The following is a 24,257-nucleotide window of genomic DNA, read 5'->3' on the forward strand; positions in this document are numbered from 1 at the left end:
TTTGATAACATTGACAGTAACCCTAGAACTATTTCTCACATAGCAAGTCCCTTTTTTCTTAACAGACCGACAGTGAGATCTTACTGGACGCACCTGCCGAGCCAATATTTATATTTTGTGCTTCAGGTGATCAATAAAGTCAAGTCGTCCAATGTGCATCTGATGAATATTACCATTTTGCTTCAATTTCTTTGCTGCTTGTGTTCTACTTTTGAAAAATAAAAGCACTATATTATATTCAGTAAGTACCTGCCTATTTTCTATGAAGGCGATAAAGGGAGTTGTAACACGTTTAATGAGACTGTCGTCATATGTTCATCAATAAACCGAGCGAACACACATCCTGGTTCACTTTACTACATAGGGTGCCACTGTGCTGCTAGTGTTCTATTATTTTAATGGAGGAATCGCTTGCATAGCGTAAGTCATTCGGGTTAAAAAAAAAACTGTATGATCATGTACACAGATGGTTATGACATGTATAACGCATGTTCATCGACCGACTACCGCAACGCGCGATGATGATATACGAAATTAGAGAAGTGGAACAAGGCCTTGTAGTACTTTATTAAGTTCTAGCTTGCTCGGGGAAAGTTTGAAATTTATGCTCAGTTTCCGTAGATGATCTATTCTTTTTAAAACGGAATCATTAATTTTCAGGTTTTCAAGTCCCCAAAGCAGCCTACAATACAGTATCCTATCAAATGCTTCGTAGGAGTCAACGTCGATGACATTTATTGATTTATAAATACCAAGCAACTGGGTCTACCACTCACTTGGTGTAAATAGGCTAGTTATGCATGACAACCCTCTCCTGAATCCGTGTTATCCACTGTTTAAGAAACTTTGAGTTGTCACAATGGTTATGACGGCCGTTATGAATCATTCTTTACAGTATGTCAACTACGTAATTGGTAAAACTGACAGGTCCCTAATTTAATGGAAGTCATCCTCATACCGTCCCGCGAGTTGTAGTGACAGCCACATCATCATGGTCCGCATATAATTCCCTCTGGTTGGATGACATACCAAATATCGTAGTCAGCGGAACAGCGAAGTAATGCTCAGTGTGTCTGTTTTTTGGGGTGAAGCTCATCCGGCATGGTTGATACTTCCCAGTTTAAATAGTTCAGTGCCTTTAGTACGTCGCCGTCATTACGGTCCAAGGCGATTAACAGATTTGTAGATAATGGTTCTAGTCCTAGTCTTTTGTCGAGAGAAAACTCGTGAATGAATGCCATCCCAAATTAAGCAGTCATCGCTTCTGGTTTGTCGTGACCATTTTCTATTATTCGAAATTTCCTTTTTTCCTCTACTGAACCTGGTTCGTAACTTTTGTGCTTCTTGACTCTCGTTGGTACCAATTAACTTCCATATTTCGGCCGTGCTGTAGAGATTATGTTTTTACAGGTACCACGAATCGGCCTTTAAAGTCCATCAAAATTGCTTGCGGCGTTCGAGCATTTTTCATTTACCGTGTTAAACCCCAAACCTTTCACTTCACCCAGAACTGATCATGCCTTTTTCTAACGACTGTCCAGGGTATAAACGGTTGAGTTATATATATATATATATCACTATCATAGGAGATTCAATCTTTCCTGTACTCATGTGTCGGATCAGTTTTGAAGCCTTCGCCCGAGGACTCAGGGTTGATCGGCTTCACGTTATCTTTTAATAGAACGGGTTGGCGCATTTGCCTGATAAGTCACAGCAGATATAAACTTGAATGAGATGACCTCATGGCACTCCTCCTATAAACAGGAGGGGATTAATTCGATCAACACCAGCTGTGTGTGAAAACTAAGGCCAAAATAGAAGAGTACTATAGGGATTTTCAGTGTGTTGGATTGATGAAGAAACTGATTTTCAGCGACTTGTAGTCAAGCAATGTTTTTGATGATCCTATCTTTAGGTTAGCATACATTATGAACCGAAGTCGACTACTGTAAGGCTTCTTCGACTGTTTGACGAGTATCTCATTTTGCTTAGGAGGAAACCACTTGCTACATACCTAGGACTGCTGTTTGCCATTACTATCTCAGCCGGCGCCGCTCCAATCTACATATCTTTGAGCCGCGTACCATTGTTTCAATAGCTCTCTAAAGTACCTTCCAGATACTGTATGATGTCACTTCATATATGATTCATTCCGTTAGTTATATGAAGTACTAAACCAAACAGCTGAAGTTCATTATCATACACATCTGATACCGGTCTTTTCTATTGCATGATCACCATCAGGGCTTCCAGCATCCACTACTTTCATGAGCTCCGTCACTTTGCTTAGTTGTCTAACTTTAGTTTCATGAAATCCCTAGTAGTAACACCCACAATACTTTGGAAATCTTCCTACCCCTTATTTTGAAAGTGTGAAGATTTTTATGTATGAGGCTTTTCTCATGGCCTACACAGAGTTTGTTCATTTCTGCTGCTCCAGAGACCACTTGATATGGTCAATCAGGCTGCTGTTAGCATGGACACTGATGTCAGAATCACACACTTCATCTTGATTTTCCAAAGATAGATTTTTTGTGCCTTAAGGTAACCCTCGTGCTATTGATAGAAGGAACCAAACAAGTAGTGAATGGGTCTTTATTTCGATCTTCGCGCAGTCACAGTGGAGTGTGGGATTATTTGTTCAGACAAACAAAGCCTCTCAACATTCAATATAAGATAATAGGAAATATAACGCCTATTCAAGATAAGGAATTGAATGAATACTTGACCTGTACAGTTTTGGCATATGCTTGGTTGTTTGATGTCAACTCTTAACCAACCAATCTATGCTGTTACAGATTACCCCATAAAAATAACTTTCCGAGACGAGAGCCTGCTGAAATGATATCTGAATCCACTTTCTAATCTTTCACATTCAGTAACTATCGATCCTCCTCTGAACAGAATCTACATGTAAACGACTTAATTTGACTTCAGATGTGTCTAGGTCGAGCCTTTTAGCATTTTTCGGAAGACTTTCTGCTTGTGAAACATGAATGATCCTCCTAAGAGATTTCCCTCAGTAGGCTCTGAGGTTCCATTCCTTAGAACTAACCTCTTCCCTTCCTGGTAGTCATGTTTGTTAAAGGCTTAAAAGCTTCAATCTACCAATTTAATTTTCTGGATGTTACTGTCCATCATCGTTGGCTTTATTAGGTTTCTAGGAAAAAATTGTCTACATAATGCAGATCAAATTCTGATATAGTCTTTGTTGCGTTGACTTTAAGTTCTGAGGTTGTGTTCGGCGACATACGCTTTTGGAGCTTCGCATGTTTCACCTCTTCTTTTTCACGAGCTTTAAATCTTTCATTGTAGTTTCATGTTATGGGCAGCTTGTAGTTCATCCACGAAGAATCTTCCGGTCGTGCTTGACAGATAAATCACCTTAAGGGCTGGAATATATACCGTAAAGCAGTATGCTTTAAGCTCTTGACGCAAATGGGGCTTACTAGTAAACCATAGATACTCGACTTTTATTACTCACTTAGGAAACTGAGGCAGAGTGTGTGACGTCAACAATTTTGATATGTATATATAAGTCAAGACAGAAACTCTAAACCAAATAATCCACCTTAGTATAAAAATTCATCAAAGAAGGAGATTTAGACTTTCCATTCTTAGGTATGGGTTTCATAAGTAGATGAGTAACGGACTGTTGTTACTGTTCAACTCACTATCAAATTCTAGGCTGTTTGTGTGTCAAAGGCATCTAGACATTTAAAATGTCTGAAATTCTCGATCTGAAGTACGTTTTGCTCACTAGTTTCATATTTAGATGTACATTGTTTATTGAGAAAGGCCACGAGTGTGGCGCGTATCAGTATTCATCTCGGTACAAAAAGGCATGAACATATTCAGGTTATTGGGGGATTTCTCCCATCTCGTCGCCCTCATAATCCTCCTAAAGAAAATCTGGAAGACTAAGTCATGTGCTGGTAAGATACCTTCTGTCAGTACTCCTGTACTGTCATATGTACGCCAAAAACACTACAAAGTTTCGCATCTTAAATAGTGAAACTTTTGTCATTCTCGTCATTGCAATACTAGTCCTAGTAGGTTCCTTTCACATTATAATAAGATCGCACTGGCTTACTTTCTTCCAGCTAATTAGCTCACTCCCTAGATTATTCCACTGACTTTTGGGGATTCATCAAGATTCCCTTCGATTTGGTCGGTTTTTTTCCAAATATTGGAAATATTAGTGGTTTTTGAATTATTTGGAAAAACGTAAATATTCCTCCAGGCTGGGAGGTCGGTATTATTCTACGGGTTACGCCCAACACAAATTCGAGTGCAATTCATTACATCAGCACGTGGTTGGGGCTCCATCCGTTGACTCTTTCAAAAGAAAGTTGGATCAACTGAGACCACCATTGCCAGGATTAGCACAGGCCATTAATCCTTCCGTCTTTTCTGAACTGAAACTGAAAGGCTTGATCAACCCAAGCCTGTCAGCCTTGCTACTTACTCTCCGTATCTTCATGTTATCTTCAAGTGTGTTAATGGCGTAAACGTTGATAGTTAGTTGACATGTGTGTCAAATAATTACCAATGCTTCTACACCATAGTGTGAAAGTGTTGGAGAATCAAAGATAATATATAGCGGTATTCTGCTCACAGAAACTACCATTTAGATTGCATCCCATTAACTTTCACTCTTCGCTCTCAATATCTGGGTACCTTCTGGTCCAGGTATGTCTTCTATTCCAAATATAGAGGGTCCCTACATAATTCATGCTTGAAACAGCTACCTTATCAAATCATTTTCTGGAATCTAAGAATATTACATCAATAGCCAGTCCACGATCTTAGTACTTGCATCTGCCCGCTGTTTTTTCCCAACAACTCATTGGTCATAATAGTGTGTATCAATAGGTAGGAAAGTTTGCAACCTCACGTACATAAAGTACCTTCGTCATAAACTTATCAGTTTCTGAATCCTAGTCAAGTAAACGTTATATTTGCGAAGGTTTTAATAGCAGTGCTAATATGGTGTGGCAGCTGGAGTCGATGTACATATATGCCAGGTTTCATGTTGCATAAGACTGATTCAAGCGTCTTCATACAAATTAAAATAATTGAACTTACTGGTTTGAAGTCAGCTGCCATATACTCTGATAAAATTAAGATTTTCATCATTATTAAGACAGAGACTGAGGATTTTCATGTGGCACAAGTGGTTTAACTTTAGTGATATCACCTTGCGTACTTCCCTAAATCTGTTATGCCTCTTGGGAAATAAGCCGCCGACCTGGAACCAACGAAGTCTGTCATAGGCTGTATCGAAATCAAAAGAAGTATAAAAGGCGGTGGCTGAAGGTAGCACAAAACAGCTCTTCAGACTGGTAAAAGAAACGTACGAAAAAGTCGGGTGTAAGCGAGATGGTCTCGGAAAAAGACGACACTAATGTGTGCTCTCAGCCCAGACGTTCAGAAAGATGGACAGAACACTTTAGGCAATGGTTTACCTTGCCCTTCAGCTACTCTATCAGATATGGCTCAGAATAGAAGCCAGTGGCGATCCTGCTGTAACCTTCGTTTACTTTCTTCATAAAAAGTGGTTGTGTCTCCCTTAACTGAAAGATTTCTTCTGATTGTACCTTTCCGTTCCCTCATTATTACTATTATTATTGCTACACTACCTTACACCAACCTCTTCGTTATTGTTCTCTTTTTTTCACGCTCCTTACTTTTTTTCTTTCTCTTCGAATTCTCATTGTTTTGTGTGGCGCATATATATTGGCGCTCTCTTGTACCAATATTTATGTGTTCAAATAAATAAATAGAATCAGCTACTCTACATCTACCCACCATTCCCAGACACTGAATGGAACATTGAAGTAGGTCCTTCGACTCTAGCTGTAGTTTAACAGGCTATAGCTAATCCGAAACGAGGAAGAGCTGCTAGTCCCGATAGATTGGCTCCAGATGCCCTTAAGTATAGTGATCCAGTTTTAGCGATTAGGTTGACTAATATTTTAGTTAAGATTTGGGAGTTGGACGTAATCCCATCGGACTGGTCGCAATCATTGATTGTCCCAATGTATAAGAAGGGGTCGAAATCATCCTGTGGTAAAAATAAAGGGATTAGTTTGACAAATATAGCATCTAAAATAGTAGCCTCAATAATTATCGGGCGTCTAACTAAGACTCGTGGACTGCAAACACGAGAAAATCAGGCTGGCTTCAGAACTGGTCGTGGCTGCACTGACCACATATTCACCATTCGTCAGGTTCTAGAACATAGGCATACTTATCGGCGTCCGACAATGGTGGTCTTTCTTGACTTAAAAGCAGCATTTGACTCTGTAGACCGAGAGATTCTGTGGCAGTGTCTCTCATTGAAAGGTGTACCCCAGAAGTACATAAACCTTGTGAAAGCTCTTTACTCGAACACTACTAGTCGAGTCAGGACTTATGGCGAGCTGTCATCTACTTTTGCAACCTCAAGTGGTGTCTGTCAAGGCTGTCCACTTTCTCCATTCTTGTTTAACTTCATCATAGACCTATTGATAGAAATAACATTCTCGTCGACTGGATTCTCGGGTATTGATCTCCTACCAGGAGGTTTACTTATAGACTTAGAATACGCAGATGATATAGTCCTGTTTGGTGAAGACGCTGATAAATTGCAGAGTTTTGGTAGCACTAAGTAACAATGCCAGAATGTTTGGAATGCGCTTCTCTCCCTCTAAATGCAAGTTGTTGCTTCAGGACTGGTCTGCGTCAACACCTGAACTAAGGATAGGGAGTGAAGTAGTCGAACTCGTCGACAACTTCACTTATCAGTATAGCGGTTGTAGAGATTATTAAGTTTTCATTTGAGATTATGAACTGATCGATGTTAGACCACCATAGAAAACCTGGAAGTGCCGGATGGTCGTTTCGTCCTACTGTGGGACTCCTCAGCAGCACGCATCCACGATCCCGCTTGCGGGGTTCGAACCCAGGGCCTTCGTGAATTGGTTGAGGTTAGACAATAACACCATCCGTAGTGTCGCAATTCGGTCTGTGCACGACCCATCCTTACGCAATCCAGCTTGTTGATCTTGAAGTTGAGCGTCCTGCGATATCTAAACTTATCTACCAACCATTTTGAAAGGATTAAGTGTTTTCATGTCTTTGTGAATGAAATCTAGTCATTGAGGTAATGTCCGCAAATAGTTGTCGGTTTTCTATGTGAGCGATTTTGTTGATTTATGTAACCTTTTCAATATACTTCACTTGGATTACTTGTATCCACTTTGTAGGACTTTCAGGAAAATCTCAACTTCTTTTTGCGGTTGTGTTTATGTCACGTTACGTGGACTTGTTTTTCAATTTCATTTCACTGTATAACACCATCATGAAGCTTTTCTTTATCATTTGCTCTTGTGCGACCGTCTACTTCATGTATTTCAAATTCAAGGCTACCTACGATTCTAATCATGATACATTTGCTGTGTATTTGTTGCTGATCCCCAGTCTGCTTCTAGGATTAGTGGCCAATTACGAATTTTCTTTATATGAGGTAAGGCCTTCAATACAGATTTTTCGATTTTCACTTTGATAATTTGGCTGAAACAAACAATTTACAGTTAGGTATTGTAATGGTGCATCAGTTTAGATTGGCTCACACCAAACAATCCAAAACAACCAGCTTTTATAACGACACTGATTAGGTAATACTAGAAGCAAAACCAAAATGAGACTGAGTACGTAACTCTGGAATTGTAATTCTATTGTCCAAATTAATTTTAGAGGTAATCCATCCTCATCACTATAACTGATTAAAGTCTATGTCACTTAAGGTCTCCAGCTGATGAATTATATTATATATGAACATAAAGCTTGATGTTTCTTACACGTTTGAGATAACTTTTAAGGTACCTCTAGGATTAATCTTGTACTCTCGATAAATTACTTATATTTTCATAACAAAGCCAACTTTTCATGTTTGGGTAGGAAGTGGATAAACATACAGTACATCCTTCTGTTTTTTTAATCGAACCGTCATTAGTGGTGAACATAAGATGAGTGTTTGGCTTCCATAGAAAAGCAGCTTCCATAGTTTTTCGAATACTGAAGCACATACGAACAGAGAATATTCCTTTCCATAAAGCCTCATAGGGTTCCACAGTTATAAGCACAAGTGTAGCATTGGCTCAATGATTAAAGCGTCTGACTTCTAGAAACTAAGTCGCAGGATCGAACCCCACCCCATCTGCTTCGGTTTGGTCAACCAGGTAGCATCAATAGCTCTCACACTTTGTTGCTCATATTCAAATACCTAATAAATGATATATTATTTTCCATGAGCCCAATAGGTTCATAAAATGCATGTCTGATTTAAGGTAAATACACCTTTTGAAATGTGTAATAGGAATTGAGGATTTTCGGTAAGGTGAAATGGTTATCACTTGTAAACGTTGAAACGAAAAGAATCCAATGTACACCAGTCAATTCGTAGGTCTATCGAAACTTATTAAAATTTAGAATATATATATATATATATATATATATATATATATAATAGTGGCCGAGATATAGTGATGTGATAACCAATCAAATTCAAACTATAGTGAAGGATTACTCAATACATACAATTTTATGGATTCAATGAGAAATAAAAAGTAGAATGAGCCCTAAACAAATCGTTTGACAGATATCAAGATTATCATCCGAATAACAAAATGCAATTTCTGTTGCTATGTTTTCTTTTTGGTGTGTTTCATAACTAACTCTTTAGTGTGAATTATTTTACACTATCCTTGTTAAGTCCGATTACTAGATCTTGAAGTATTAATCAATCATTTGTATGGTATATTGCATACAATGGCAATATCTATGTAATACTTGTTTTATTTCTCACTTACGCCAATAACGCCTTGAATTTTAAATCTAGTAATAGGATGTATTCAGTCAGTTCTTATTCTCATTTTTAGTTGTCATATGCATGCTGTTAAGCAAGTACCTTAGTTTGTATATTCATATATAAAGAAGTCTACAATACCATCATAATTAAAGCCTAATCTCTTAATAATTAGGATCTTTCTAATACAAAGTTTGAGGAATAGGTTTGTGTTTAATGAACAATACAATGAATGGAGAAAGGTATGATAACAGTTAAGGGATCAAATGGAACCTTCTAATTAAAATACTGTAGATCAATTACTTGACAAATGCGCATCAAAAATATGTATGCTGATTCACTGGAAAATAGCTTCTGATTTTCATTTTTTTTTCTTTGCTTGGAACTGCTCAGTCTCTTTAACTTTTTCGAGATTATGCAAACCTTTTTAATACATGATTTGGATAGGTTTTACATATGCTGTCCTAGAAACCGACTCGAGGATTATTCTAACTAAACATGTGCGATGAGTTTATAAAGTGACACTGTAAGTCAATAAGTAATTCACTCATTCACTAGGTACTTGAATACAAGTATCAGGGTAATTATAGTACGTGGATGACCAGATTGAAGTATACAGATTGGGATTCGAGTCTGGGATTTGGTGTCTGAAAGTCGAACACATTGAATATTAAACCACCACTCCAATTCGCGGAAAACACTAATTTTAATAGCGTAAGAAAACAATCCATAAGGTCGCCAAACCAATTCATCATAACTTGTTATACAGTAGCCATTGAGCCAAGCAAAGTGAAGCTTCATGATCAACTGGTTAGCAAGTTTAAAACATAGATCAACCTAAACCTTAGGTCAATAAGTTGTGGATCGTTTGCAAAGTAAGGTATCATAGCTTCGTTTGATTCTTCAGAAAACGTCGACGGACATTTCCAGAGATCTTTTGCAAAGAACTGAGTGATTTCCTCACGAGGATTCACATAAAACGAGTCACATACAGATAGATATCAACGAATCGCGAACTTTAGCTTCAAATTTTAAATTTAAATTTTCCGTTAAAACGTGGAGCTACAGACAGTAAAGCACAGTTTAGCTATTTTCGTCTCCAGACATTTCATTTCGTTTCCATAAACAATAGGAAGTGTTGGTTGAAGTAGACAGGCAACTCAATATTCAATGTTCTGGGATTCGGGCCCACCATTTTGTGCTCCCTCCGTAATTCAAATATCACTAACATGAAATATATATTTAGATTACCTGAGTTTCTCTCGAAACCCAGCTTTTGATTTATTTTTACTAATTTATCACTAAAAACATTAACTTTTGTTGGCTTGATTACTGAAGAATTTTCCATTATTAAGTCATTTTTGAATGGTAAATGTGTTATCATCATGATTTCTTTAATCATGTGCCTCTTATTGTACATACCGGATGTTATTTCAAGTTTTCTTTACCCATTCCTTCTCTAATATGTCATTTTTTGTATTTCCCTTAACTACTCAAAGGTACTGTGGGCTTTCTCCATTTACTTGGAATCGGTTGCTATTATGCCTCAGTTGTTTATGATTAGCAAAACTGGCGAAGCTGAAACAATCACTTCTCACTACTTATTTGCGTTAGGATCGTACCGTGCATTGTATTTGTTCAACTGGATATACCGTTATGTTTTTGATGATTATCTCGACTATATTGCTGTTGTTGCGGGTATTGTACAAACATTATTATACTGTGACTTCTTCTATTTGTATATAGCTAAAGGTAAATTATATATTTGATTTCGCGTATGTTTTTAAATGACTGGAGGTAATTTTTAGCGTATTTTATCCACTAGTTAACATAACTGCTCCTATGCAACATGTCTACACTCATGTTGTTATTCGACTCGTTCGTTTACTGTTTCTAGTAACCTCTAGTATTTCAGTGAAGAGTCTATTTTGGAAACAATGTTCTGACTAACAATTAAGATATGAGTAAATGGTTAGCCACTACCCACCGCCTGGGTACTATGACTATTTCAATCGGTCTTCTTCACTTTTCAGATGCGTTAGTGACGTCTTAGAATTCATTTTAATGTTCATGGTAAAGATTTCATATACATGGTTTGCCCGACATTTTATTGTTTAATGGTTTGTTTCCTGAATATGTCTTAAAGCTATGTTCGATTAAAATAGAACTAGATACTCCAAGATACGATGATGAAAGGTCATTTCTTTATATCCTTATTCTAATATATGCTGTTTCAAGGCTCAGGAAAAGCCACTATTAGTACATAAAATTGCTGTCATTATAAGTCTTTGGACGCCGAAATACTCAAATTCTTGGTTGAAAATTGTTGGTTTAACTTTTCATACTCTGTTCGCTTCACAATATTACGTTAAACATCTTCCAGAGATTTGATAAAACATTCGTCAATTAAGGTCTAAACTTTTATATTAGGTATAACTTGTTCTTCATGATAGCCAATTTGACGATAAAACGAACTTTGCTGTTTAAACTACGTATAAGAGTCTTATTATTCACAACTTGGAGATATTTAGCTCGTGTTATGTTAATCAAAAATGCATTACTAGAAACTGCTTCTTAGTATGATCCGTTTACGCCCTATTATATAGAATTCGTCATTAATTACGATCTAACTGTACAGAACTAATGACTAATTCCACTAACAACCAACGTCACCTAATTAACTAACGTATCTCTTTCTTTTGTTTACAGTTATTAAAGGACGTGACTTACGACTACCTGCCTGATCTCTACTAATTTCCAATATTTATATTTTTGACTTTATGATGTTTTTGCTTTGTTTCTCTATAGTTGTGTTATAAAATAAAATGGTCTTATGCATCATATATTTCTGCTTACGATTCTTTGTTATTACGAGACTAATAATTAAAAAAATACTTGGACGACTGGTGATTGACATACATTTAATTACGGCGATCAAACAGTTTACTCCTTTTGGAGTCTATTTATTTATTTGAACACCTAAATATTGGTACAAAGATGCACCAAATACATATGCGCCGTACAATAACAATGAGAATGTGAAGGGATATAAAATGCGTATGAGAAAAAAGAGGACAATAACGATAAGAAATTAGTGTATGACAGTGAAATAATAATGGGAGAGGCAGTTCATTTAGCAAAGGTACAACCAGAAAGAATTCGTCCGGTTAAAGAAACTACGTTCAATTTTCTGAAGAAAGTTACAACAGGATCGCCACTGGCCTTTCTTCTGAGACGTATCTGATAACGTCTCAAGCCGCTGTGTTACATCATCTCTAGAACACCAACCAGGGAGTCGTGAGGGAACAAAAGAAGCCAGTCCTGTGCAGCTTTCTTTCATACCACGACAGCATGTCATACACTGACCACCTCTCCGCTTTTTCCAACCAGTCCCAGCGTCGGTAAATAATGCACGACGTGGAATTCTCTGAGACAACAACCATAAAATACATCCAAGCCACCGAAGTCGATGTTTCAAGAAAGTAATACCAATTGAATTATTGTTGCTGTGCCCGAACACATGATGCTGAACCTTTACATTATTAACATGGTATTGCCATGACGTCAGTAATCCTTCGAAGACAACGATGGTCAAACAGAGTCGACCTGAATGGCAAGTTGATGTAAGTCCTCCAAATCTTCACGAAGTTGAAAAAGCTATAGGGAATCTGAATCGAAGGAGAGCAGCAGGCTATGATAGGTCTACCTCTGGAGGTAGGGAGGCACCAATTTTTATTTTAATACACAGATATTGGCACAAAGAGGCACCAAATACCTATGCGCCACACAAATCTAATTTGATATGTGTGAGGGCTGTGATACTGCCCGGGTGCCCAAACCGAGGCAGGTGGTTTTCTTAGGGGGTCACACCCCGAACCTTCGACCTGAAGGTCTGACCACAAGGCAGTGGGGCGTCGTAAGGAGATGCAGTCCCATGGTAGCCGGTGACCAACGATTAGTTCGTACGCCATTTGTCTACCCCTAGGATTTTTAAGAATGGCGGTCCAGTATTAGCAGTGGGATTGACTGGGGTCTTGGGTAAAATTTGGGAACTGGACAAAATCCCATCTGACTGGTCTCAATCGCTGATTGTGTCAGTCTATAAGGAAGGACAAAAGTCTTCTTGTGACAATCACAGAGGAATCAGTTTGACAAATATAGTGTCTAAAATATTAGCTTCAATAACACTTCGACGCCCAACTAAAGCTCGTGAAGAGCAGACTAGAGAAAATCAGGCTGGTTTTCGACCTGGACTTGGTTGTATAGATCAGATACTCGCACTACGTCAGGTTCTAAAACACGGACACAAATTCAGACGCCCCACAATGGTAGTATTTCTCGATCTTAAGGCAGCATTCGACTCTGTTGATCGTGAGGTTCTATGGCAGTGTTTGTCATTGACAGGAGTACCAAAGAAGTACATTAACCTTATAAAGGCTCTCTACTCGAACACAAATGGTAGAGTGAGAGCTTATGGCGAACTGTCATCAGAATTGATTACCTCAAGTGGTGTTCGTCAGGGCTGTCCACTCCATTCTTGTTCAACTTTGTCGTTGACGTGCTTTTAGAGATGAAACTTTCCTCGTCTAGATTTCCAGGGGTTGAACTTCTACCGGGAGGTTCACTTATTGGCTTGGAATATGCTGATGATATAGCTTTATTTGTTAAAGACGCTGACAAATTGCAGTCTTCTGACCACTCTAAGCATGTTCGGGATGCGATACTCCCCCTCGAAATGTAAAATGTTGCTTCAGGATTGGGTTGCATTGACACCCGAACTAGTGATAGGGAGTGAAGTAATTGAACGTGTCGATCACCTCACTTATCTTGGGAGTCTCATCAGCCCTTGTGGTTTGGTGTGTGACGAAATCTCAGCACGGATACAGAAGGCTCGACTAGCTTTTACCAACTTGCGTCATTTATGGCGTAGGCGTGATATCCGTCTATCAACCAAAGGGAGGGTTTACTGCGCAGCAGTTCGTTCCGTCCTACTTTATGGTGGTGAAACGTGGCCGGTAAGGGTAGAGGATATCCGTAGGTTACTAGTATTGGATCATAGATGTCTTCGAAACATTGCTCGTATATCATGGGACCATCGAGTAAGTAACGCAGTTGTTAGGAAACGGGTACTAGGTAGGGATGGCAAATCGATTGATAAAGTGGTTTGTGTGCCACACCTATCCCGAAGGTTTTCAGCAGTCTCGTTGCAGTTTCTGATATTCCTTGTATGTACGGTAGGGTGATCCTTTTACTGATTTTTGTGCCTGACTCCCCGGAACGCCAACGTACAATTTGTCAAAAGAAATTTCACGAATACTGAGACATCTAGTAGATTCAGCCAAACACTCCATCAAATCCCCAACACAATTCTTGGACCAAATTAGGGACATTCAAATCAACAACGACGAACTCATGATATCCTTCGACGTAACTGCACTGTTCACCTCAATTGAACCACAGTTAGCAAAAGAAACTATATCCCTACTACTCAACAACGACACAAATCTCACCAAATACACGACGCTTCAAATTCAAAGTCTACTGGAGCTCATCGATTTATGCCTAACAACATATTTTCAATTCAACAACAAAATCTACAAACAAACAAAAGGGACACCAATGGGATCACCAATATCAGGACTGATCGCAGAAGCAGTGATGCAAAGACTAGAAGCCACGATATTACCAGTGATCAAGCCAAAAATTTGGATTCGCTACGTAGACGACACCTTCGTCATCGTCAAAAAGGATGAACTGGAAAACACATACAAACTGATCAACAACGTTTTCAATGACATCAAGTTCACAATGGAACAGGAGTCAAACAACCAACTAGCATTTTTGGATATATTGATCACTAGAACTGATACAGGAAAACTGGAAACTCAAGTATATAGGAAACCAACCCATACAGATCAAATTCTCAACTACAACAGCAACAACCCAAGGGCTCACAAAATCAACTGCGTACACACATTGTTCAAGAGGGCGAGGACACACTGCAGCACACTGGCAGCACGAAGAAATGAAGAGAAATACCTGAAGGACATATTTCAAAAGAACGGCTACCCAATCAACTTTATCAAAAAGCACCAACGGCACACAGCATCACAACCCAAGTCAGGCACAAAAATCAGTAAAAGGATCACCCTACCGTACATACAAGGAATATCAGAAACTGCAACGAGACTGCTGAAAACCTTCGGGATAGGTGTGGCACACAAACCAACAAAATCACTACAATCAATCTTATGCAAACCAAAAGATGAAATAACAAAGGAGAACAAATCAAACATTATCTACAAAATAAACTGTACCAACTGCGACAAACACTACATCGGACAAAGCGGACGTCCCCTCCGCCTACGCCTACATGAACATCAATTAGCAGTCAAACGCCATGATATTTCTTCACTTATTTCAATACACGTGGATAACTACGGACACTCATTCGATTGGGAAAATGTAGAAATCTTAGACAGAGGAAACTCCAAAAACACCAGAGAATTTCTAGAAGCCTGGCACTCAGGTCAATCAGCAATCAACAAACATATTGAAATCAATCCAATTTATCAACCAATCAGGAAAACCATGCATAAATATGGGAACAAAAATCAAACCAATGGGAGACACAACCAAAACAAAGAAGTAAACAATGATAAATTTAAGGTCAACAAGAACCAATCAACATCGAGGTGCACAGAACAAGCTGTGAAACACATATGAAGAAATTCAAACACTTCACTTCTATCTGAAGTTTGTGCTGATGATGTCGTTCAGAAGAACGATGAAAGCTCCACGACCAAACCATCCAGCTCAGAGAACAAAACTCCATCAAAATCATCCACCTGAGCTACAAATCTTCTCCACCATCTCAGAGACCCTGAATGACATGGCTCAAAATCGTTTGCAATGGCGCAGTTGCATCCACCTTTTGTGTTCCATCAAATTCTAATCTAAATTCTTCGTGTCACTTTATCTTTCCAAATTTATTTCAGTCGATTAAACTCCTTGAATAACGTCTTCAAACTGTAATCTTTCTGATTACTGTTTATACTTTTATTACCCCTACCACTATGGGATTTGAATCGACAACTGCATCTCTGTGGTAATGCGGTATGGCAACTCGAACTGATTTACGTACGTACGAAGTTCTATGTTGTTGCTGACCGACTGATAACTTCTGATAATCTCACCAACCATTTTGCTGTTGAATGGTATAGTGAGTTTGACATGCCTATAATTGGACGTAAACGAACCTCTAGTTTGTGAATCGTGGGTAAGTCATGGAGTCGAGGGGGATGTGTTCCGGAAAGCTTGAGTCCAATATAGGCATCCTCAGAGATGTATTGATATCGTTTTAAAGGTTTTAATCTCGTGGTTAACTGACGTTCGATCTTTTCATCAAGTTCTTTACATGACTCATGCGTCTGGAATTTAGTTTGATCACGCAGAAGGGTATTCATTTTATCTATGTAATTAGTCCTGTTCATAACTACATTGACGCCAAGTTACATGTAATCGTCTTTACCAAACCAGCACTTACATAAATCATGAATAGGTTTCCAAAGACGGGCTCCTCCATGTGTGTATACCAATTCATCTGTCGCAATGAAGTTAGTAGCATAGCTTGTATCCACAGGGGTTTATCCTTGTGTGCTTGTAAACATGTGTGGTCTATGCTACTTATTTTTCCTGTTATAAGTAGTATGTAGCATCTATCGGAACTGGAATGCACGCCATTAAAATTTTGAAAAGTTTCGCCTGAGAAGGGAGAGAAAAAATATTGTTCTAGTAACAACATAATTGAAAGAATCATGAAGCATGTAAAGGATAACTGATATAACATCTGAAAATGGTGTATTTAATATATGGTTTTCATATATTACAAAAGCAGTATGTAATTTGGCTTTGACAGTACATTGGTCTTCCCCACCTAAGAGCTCGTTCATGAAACATGTATCAGCATGTCTGGGAAAAGGAGTCACTATATCTAATAGCACCATTCTCTTTCACTTAGTAGATGGTGAAGATCAGATTAAAATAGATGAATCTATCTCTTAATATCAAGTTCCAAACAATCTACCTGAAGGTATTAGATTATGGCTTATCTACATAGACGAAGCCATCTGGATCAACTCCAGAGAAACGAACTTATAAATCCAGAAGAGGTATATCCAACCTATATGTCTACCTTAGTCCACGACCGGATCACCAGATACCTGGACTGGATATTGTAAATCTTTTATTCCCCTCCCATTTTATTTTGTGTTCATATCTTTCTTAATCTACGCATTCATCTTTCCCAATCCACGTGAATTTCTTTTACAATAGTTACCTTTACAACGCCTCTCTTTCTACATATTTTATTCGAACGACGTCATTATTATTATTATTACCTCGATTTACAAGACGAAATTCCACTATTATTCATTTTATCTATATGATTTAATATTTCGCTATTATATTGATTATAAAGCCATTAGTCACATTGATAAATTTCGATAGTGTAATAAGACGAAGATTATCAGAACGATGTGATATGCTAGCGCAATATTTATCAATGCTCTTAACAATTTATGTGTGATCAGATTGTTCGAAATGTATTGTTCTAATATCACATAGTTCTGATAATCTTCGTCTTTTTATTACACTTTCGAAATATTGATTATAACCTGATACTACTACAAATTATTCTGACCTTTATTAAATGACCTTTCAAATTTACAAATAACACAAGTTTGAAGAATGTCATAACAGATTCAAAAGTTCACCATTTCCAACATATCGTCAAACTCACTAATGTATGACTTATTTTGGCCTTGTAAAATATAACATTTATTATGGACCGATAAATGTAGAGTCTGATAATTAGGTTATTGAAAACAGTTGCACTCTCAAATATTCTTTCGTTTTTACTATTCTGTGGGTATTTTTAAACTGCTCATAAAGAATGTATAACATGTCATATAACTCGAAATATGATCAGTACAATTGAAATCACTATCAAACATTTCTCAATCCACTGACGTATATAATTGATCGTTACATAAAGTATAGCTTCTTTGTAGCTGATACACAAAATAATTTCCAAAAATATATTGATCGTCCAAATACGTTGACTGAAAATATCTGTTGAAAAGACATTTCACCCTGCCGACATACATACAACCGAACTAACATATATTTCAACAAAATCCGTTTGAAGTTATCTCAAGTAGCATGACGAAGTGATTGGCACGTATAATAAGACTGGTGGTTAGTTAATTTTCCATACTAACTAAATATAATCTCACTTAATTTTCACCTCAGTCAATTGCAACACATATTTTGATAAATTGTCTAATCTACGAGATGCAAATGCATTTCCGTACATCAATTTCGGAATCATGCTCAATTTATCTCATATAGTGAGTTGAAAATATATTTGTCAAAAATATAGGCAAAAGAGAAGAGCATCAGTGGTGTAGATACGTATGTATCAGAGTTATCGTTGGCATGATCTCGTTCTGTTTGCCTATTAACATGAATTCTTCGTCAGACGCATAACAACTGTGTAATTTGATATTTTGTGTTTGTACATCTCCCTATGAGTGCCTTAGTTGTACAACTTGAATTATTATTCGTTCTAATAACTAGTGCAACAAAACAGGTGACAGTCAATTGAATCATTCTGACTTCTCGATAACTCTGGTAAGATCTGATAACAAACCGTATGAGAGTGTCATAGTATTAAATGTAATCGCTTTGGTTTATACATGGTTATGTGTCTTGTTTGTGATTGTTATCCACACATATGTTGAGATGATGTCATGTGTGTAGTTCCGATATTGTTAATTAGAATCATCAACACAGTGTCTTCAGCTAATATAGATCTTTATTCTATTTATCAACTATGACACACTGGATGTGAGAATAATGATAAGTAGTAGGACATCGGGAATGGGATCGATATATATTCATTAGTTGGTTGGTCAGATAATATCCTGTAATGAGCGAACTTTGAAATTTTTGAATAAAGTATCTGGTTTGATGACTAGGTTCAAGGTAGCGAAGTAGTGATGTGGGAAATTCTACGCCACACTTTTTTACCATTACTATTCATTTATCTGTGATAGCTCAGCTGCATGAATCGATTATCATGTGTTAATATTTTTAACAACCGTACATTTTCAGCGTTTGTTTGCATGTTGCAGGATGAATTGAGAATCTTCTACAACCTTCCTTCGATGAGTATATCTTCGCACACTTCGTGAGTTTGGTCTGCATCTGACATCTACCTGGAATACATTTGTCCAATACTCCTCTCGTTCGGTCTTCTCACATCGCATCGTCAACGGTTGTTGGGGTAGCGACGTGAATTGCCTAGGAACATATACAAGATTAGCTGGGAAGAATTTCATTTTGGAGTACGATGAACGACAGAAGCTTTCTACCAAATAACTTCCGGTCCCACCAAACAAAACTTTCTTTGGGTGTCTGTGAATAGTTTGTATCGAAAACCGACTTCAGCCTGACAATTATTGAAAATTAGTGAGTTTATAATTTGGTGAAATGAACTCCGAATAATTAGGACTATTGTATTACCGAGTCAGATGACCTACGTGGTTAGATATGAACTACATTTTAAAATATTTGATTGTGTTGTTCAAAGTGAACTGATCAGAACATTTTTATGGCTGTCTAGTCTGATATTATACATACAAATAATTAGAGCCAAAATACCAGAGGTACCTCGTCAAAAACCTGTAACTTACCACCTACGCACTCATATTTCAGTAGCATGGTGTGATCTTGATTGTTCTTGTGTTTTCGACGACTTTGGAATTCATTTCAACAAGACAAATAAGTGTGAAGGTTAGTAAACAAAAGCAATGCTTAATCTCGCCACATACATAGCTACACATTCAGTAAATCTGAGCTTCCACTATTACTCACTGTCAGTGGCATGGGAAAAAATGTTTGAATTGGATTTTCTGGTATCTTTGGTAGTCGACTTCACAGTTTATCTAATAAATCTTCTTTCTCAGCATCATTTGTTTTTAATTATTGGGGTAAGCTATTCGCCTTAAATGTATTTATCACTAGTTTTAGTCTTTTAGCTCCATAAATAAATGACCGATTGAGTTGAACCAAGTACCAACAATTGCCATTATTTTAGTTGAAACGAGAATTACGACTTGTAATCCAGAGTACTGGTGCACATGTGTTTTATTTAGAACTTATCTTCCCACTATCTTTCAGTTATTGGATGACGACATATTTTAATTCTGATCGTTTATTATGTGTAACATTACTTAACCTCCCACCTAGATATACAATATATTTCGCGCTTAATGTCTCTTATTTGTTTGTCACACAATACTTGAGGACTGTTCAGTTGCTTCTATTGGGGTCAGGCATTCGAATCATCTTACCATTCAAATGAGACTTTTCGCCTCTAATGTGAAACCATAAATTCCAATTATCCCTGATCCTTTCTTCTATTGGTTCCTGTAGCTCAGTTGTTCTTTTTAAGAACTTTTGATTCTGTATACCAAATTGATTTAAACCGTATTTAATCAGTAATATATTGCCAATGATTTCATTTTGTTAAATTGATGGTTTCTGACTTTCTTAAATAAGGTGCTTACTTTTGCATGCGATTTTCATTTTGGTGTTATTCACTCTGTTTTCAATACTTCTAGTACACGCACATGGGCATTCGTACTCGATTACAACGCTGTGTTTAGTGTTTTTGTTTATAAAAATTAGCTCATTAAGAATTTTTTTTGAAAGGAAAGAACTTGCAGTGGCATCTGTGAGTACGGGTGGGAGAAACCGGGAGGAAGTGTTGAAAAGTTAAGTGAATTGCAGTTACAGTGCTACAACACGACCGTTGTTGCTACCTTGACGTGGTGGTCGGGCTTGCCTATCGTGATGAAGCAACCAAGCTATACTGGCTGGAACAACCGTTCCTCAATGTCCTACCATGTCAGACAGGTCGGTTGAAGAGCGGTAAGACTAAAAGCAACAAACCTAAGGTCCGAAGGCGAAGTCGTACTGCTGACTGTACAGAGGTGTGACAGCAGTAAGGTGTTTCCTTCAGACAACCAGCATGACAGCGATGCTGCCTTCCCACAAGGACGGGTGGGATTAGAAAAGGTCGACTCTAAAAATGCACACCTCGCCTTATCCCACGGATATCCGTCTCCGGCGATAAGGTCTCAGCAAATACGGAGCTAACACAAAAATCACCCATAAAAAGGTCGTGTTTGACCGACCTCAATCAGTTGTCCCTTGGGCACTGCGGTCACGCTCTCAGGTCACTAAGACCACCTCTAATGCAATTTCCTTTTCAGGTACCTCCAGAAGAACCCTTCCACGGTGTGGGCAACCGGGAAGTGATAACCGCCCTCAAAGCTCTAACAGCACTCAAGACCACTGTATTCATAATCAACCTCCGTCTTTACTTCCTATTATTCCTCCTACATCGACTTTCAACTCTAAATTTCCTCTTTCGGCTTCCCTTTCAAGTGTCACCATAGCCAACGATTTTAGTGCTCAAAACACTGTCCCAGGTCTACTGAAACCTCGCTCCAAACTACACATTGGAGCCTTCAACGTACAAACCCTATGTCAAATCGTTCAGCAGGCTTCCTTGGCTAAAACCCTAGAGTCTCTTACCATCGATGTATGCTGTGTCTCCGAAACACGCATACAGGATTCCAGTATGGTCATTCACTTGACCTCACCTCGGCAAAACGGAGAGCCAACGAGATACACCCTCCGTGTATCTGGTGACCCGACGGCCAGCTCTCGTGGACTGGCAGGAGTAGGGATAGCATTAAGCATGAGGGTGGAACAAGCACTGCTAGAGTGGATCCCCGCCAACAGTCGTTTATGTGCTGTTCGGCTAAACGGCTACGTAAGAACTCGGAAGGATAGGGACACACGTCGTTGCCTTTTCGTCGTTTCTGCCTACACTCCCACTGACTACAGCTCAGATGAAATGAAAGATGAATTTTACAGAAAGCTGTCCGAACTTCTTCAGAAAGCTAAACGCTCAGACATAGTACTCGTAGGGGGGTGACTTTAATGCTCAGATAGGTAGTTTAAACCAAACAGATAGGCATTTAGGTGGGTATTTTAGTATTCCGACACAGCGAACAGATAATGGTGATCGCCTGCAGCAACTATGCTCAGACAATCGTTTATTTTTAGCAAACACAAATTTTAAGCATAAGGAGAGACATCGTCTAACATGGAGACCCCCTACACCAAACCAATGATGAACTCAAATAGACCATATTGCCATCAGTCATCGTTGGAGAGGGTCGGTAGAAGATTGTCGCTCATTCTGGAGTACCTGCTTAGACTCCGACCACGCCCTAATACGGGCACGCATCTGCTTGCGCCTCACTGGACGCAAAAAAGACCCATTAGAACTTAGTTGAGTAACGAGAAAACCAAAAGTAGGTTCCAGGAACAACTGAGGTCACGATTAGGTAGTTCTGAAGACGAGGCTGACCCAGATGTTGCTTGGAATGAAATACAGGCAGCTGTGGAAACAGCAGTGACATCTATTAGTGACTTAAACCACAGAGTTTCAAAGAACCAGTGGATTTCTTCAAAGTCTATCACACTGATGGATTCTCGCAAACTCGTCCCATCAGGTTCTGAACATGATGAAGAGCGACAACAAATCAGATCTAGGTTAAGAAAAAGTCTAAGAAACGACCGTGAGCAGTGGTGGGCAACGAAAGCAAAAGAGATGGAAAAGGCGGCGACTATAGGGAACACAAGACAGCTTTACAGACTAATAAAAGAAACTGGAATTAATAAGTCAAATGTAAGTGAGATTATTTCGGAAAAAGACGATACTCTCATCTGCTTCCAGTCCAGACGTTTAAAACGATGGGCGGAACATTTCAGAGAACAGTTCAACTGGCCTTCAGCTACTCTACAACTACCCTCCATTCCCAGACAATGTGAATGGAACATTGAAGTAGGTCCCCAAACTCTTGCTGAAGTTGAGAAGGCTATAGTTAATCTGAAACGAGGAAGGGCAGCTGGTCCAGGTGGATTGGCTCCAGAAGTCTTTAAGGATGGCGGTCCAATTTTAGCGATTAGGTTGACTAATATTTTAGCTAAGATCTGGGAGTTAGACGTTATCCCATCTGACTGGTCGCAATCACTTATCGTCCCAATATATGAGAAAGGGTCAAAATCATCCTGTGACAACCACAGAGGGATTAGTTTGACAAATATAGCATCTAAAATAGTAGCCTCAATAATTATCGGGCGTCTAACTAAGACTCGTGGACTGCAAACACGAGAAAATCAGGCTGGCTTCAGAACTGGTCGTGGCTGCACTGACCACATATTCACCATTCGTCAGGTTCTAGAACATAGGCATACTTATCGGCGTCCGACAATGGTGGTCTTTCTTGACTTAAAAGCAGCATTTGACTCTGTAGACCGAGAGATTCTGTGGCAGTGTCTCTCATTGAAAGGTGTACCCCAGAAGTACATAAACCTTGTGAAAGCTCTTTACTCGAACACTACTAGTCGAGTCAGGACTTATGGCGAGCTGTCATCTACTTTTGCAACCTCAAGTGGTGTCTGTCAAGGCTGTCCACTTTCTCCATTCTTGTTTAACTTCATCATAGACCTATTGATAGAAATAACATTCTCGTCGACTGGATTCTCGGGTATTGATCTCCTACCAGGAGGTTTACTTATAGACTTAGAATACGCAGATGATATAGTCCTGTTTGGTGAAGACGCTGATAAATTGCAGAGTTTTGGTAGCACTAAGTAACAATGCCAGAATGTTTGGAATGCGCTTCTCTCCCTCTAAATGCAAGTTGTTGCTTCAGGACTGGTCTGCGTCAACACCTGAACTAAGGATAGGGAGTGAAGTAGTCGAACGCGTTGACAACTTCACTTATCTTGGAAGTCTGATCAGCCCTAATGGGTTGGTATCGGACGAAATCTCAGCACGGATTCGAAAAGCTCGTTTGGCTTTTGCCAACTTACGTCACCTTTGGCGGAGGCGAGATATCCGTCTATCAATAAAGGGACGAGTATACTGCGCGGCAGTCCGTTCTGTTTTACTTTACGGCAGAGAAACATGGCCATTAAGAGTAGAAGACACTCGTAAGCTACTAGTATTTGACCACAGATGCCTTAGGAATATTGCTGGCGTCTCCTGGTATCACCGGGTAAGTAATAGTGAGGTTAGACGCAGGGTATTAGTGAATAATGGTAAATCAGTTGATGAGTTTGTTAATCTTCATCGACTGAGATGGTCAGGCCACGTGTTACGTATGCCTGAACACCGATTACCACGATGTGCAATGCTGGGGGCGGCCAAACCAAAACGTGGCATCAGTGCTTGAAGTCACTAACTTCTAGTCTGAGC

At 38.8% G+C, this 24,257-nt stretch overlaps 3 protein-coding genes across 3 annotated transcripts in view; 1 reads left to right on the forward strand and 2 right to left on the reverse strand.

Moving 5' to 3' along the window:
- Nucleotides 1–3,779: 3,779 nt before the first annotated feature.
- KDELR3_1 (ER lumen protein-retaining receptor 3) lies at nt 3,780–13,289 on the forward strand. The gene is made up of 4 exons (XM_051211953.1): nt 3,780–3,935; nt 7,251–7,510; nt 10,351–10,603; nt 11,561–13,289. Exons 1-4 carry the CDS (start codon nt 3,845–3,847, stop codon nt 11,593–11,595), a joined length of 639 nt encoding a protein of 212 aa, XP_051072076.1. The 5' UTR covers nt 3,780–3,844; the 3' UTR covers nt 11,596–13,289.
- A 2,070-nt stretch (nt 13,290–15,359) lies between these two features.
- On the reverse strand, nt 15,360–17,231 carry MS3_00001232 (uncharacterized protein). Its single transcript, XM_051208713.1, has one exon. The coding sequence runs from the start codon at nt 16,342–16,344 to the stop codon at nt 16,006–16,008; it is 339 nt and encodes a 112-aa protein (XP_051072077.1). The 5' UTR covers nt 16,345–17,231; the 3' UTR covers nt 15,360–16,005.
- A 262-nt stretch (nt 17,232–17,493) lies between these two features.
- The window catches only part of MS3_00004059 (uncharacterized protein), a 39,730-nt gene continuing 32,966 nt past the window's right edge, over nt 17,494–24,257 (reverse strand). Inside the window, exon 5 of the mRNA XM_051211954.1 lies at nt 17,494–19,071. The gene's annotated coding sequence lies outside the window, so the exon portion shown is untranslated. The remainder of the gene's footprint in view (nt 19,072–24,257) is intronic.

The sequence above is a fragment of the Schistosoma haematobium genome, chromosome ZW (assembly GCF_000699445.3).
Source record: "Schistosoma haematobium chromosome ZW, whole genome shotgun sequence".
In the NCBI taxonomy this organism is placed as follows: Eukaryota; Metazoa; Platyhelminthes; class Trematoda; order Strigeidida; family Schistosomatidae; genus Schistosoma; species Schistosoma haematobium.

Bases quoted from the DNA above. Each gene is read 5' to 3' on its own strand.
- KDELR3_1 (XM_051211953.1), top strand. From the start codon at position 3,845: ATGAACATATTCAGGTTATTGGGGGATTTCTCCCATCTCGTCGCCCTC. The intron at 7,511-10,350 runs GTAAGGCCTTCA...AACTACTCAAAG, and splicing joins ACGAATTTTCTTTATATGAG to GTACTGTGGGCTTTCTCCAT. The intron at 10,604-11,560 runs GTAAATTATATA...TTTTGTTTACAG, and splicing joins CTATTTGTATATAGCTAAAG to TTATTAAAGGACGTGACTTA.
- MS3_00001232 (XM_051208713.1), bottom strand. From the start codon at position 16,344: ATGAACAGGACTAATTACATAGATAAAATGAATACCCTTCTGCGTGAT.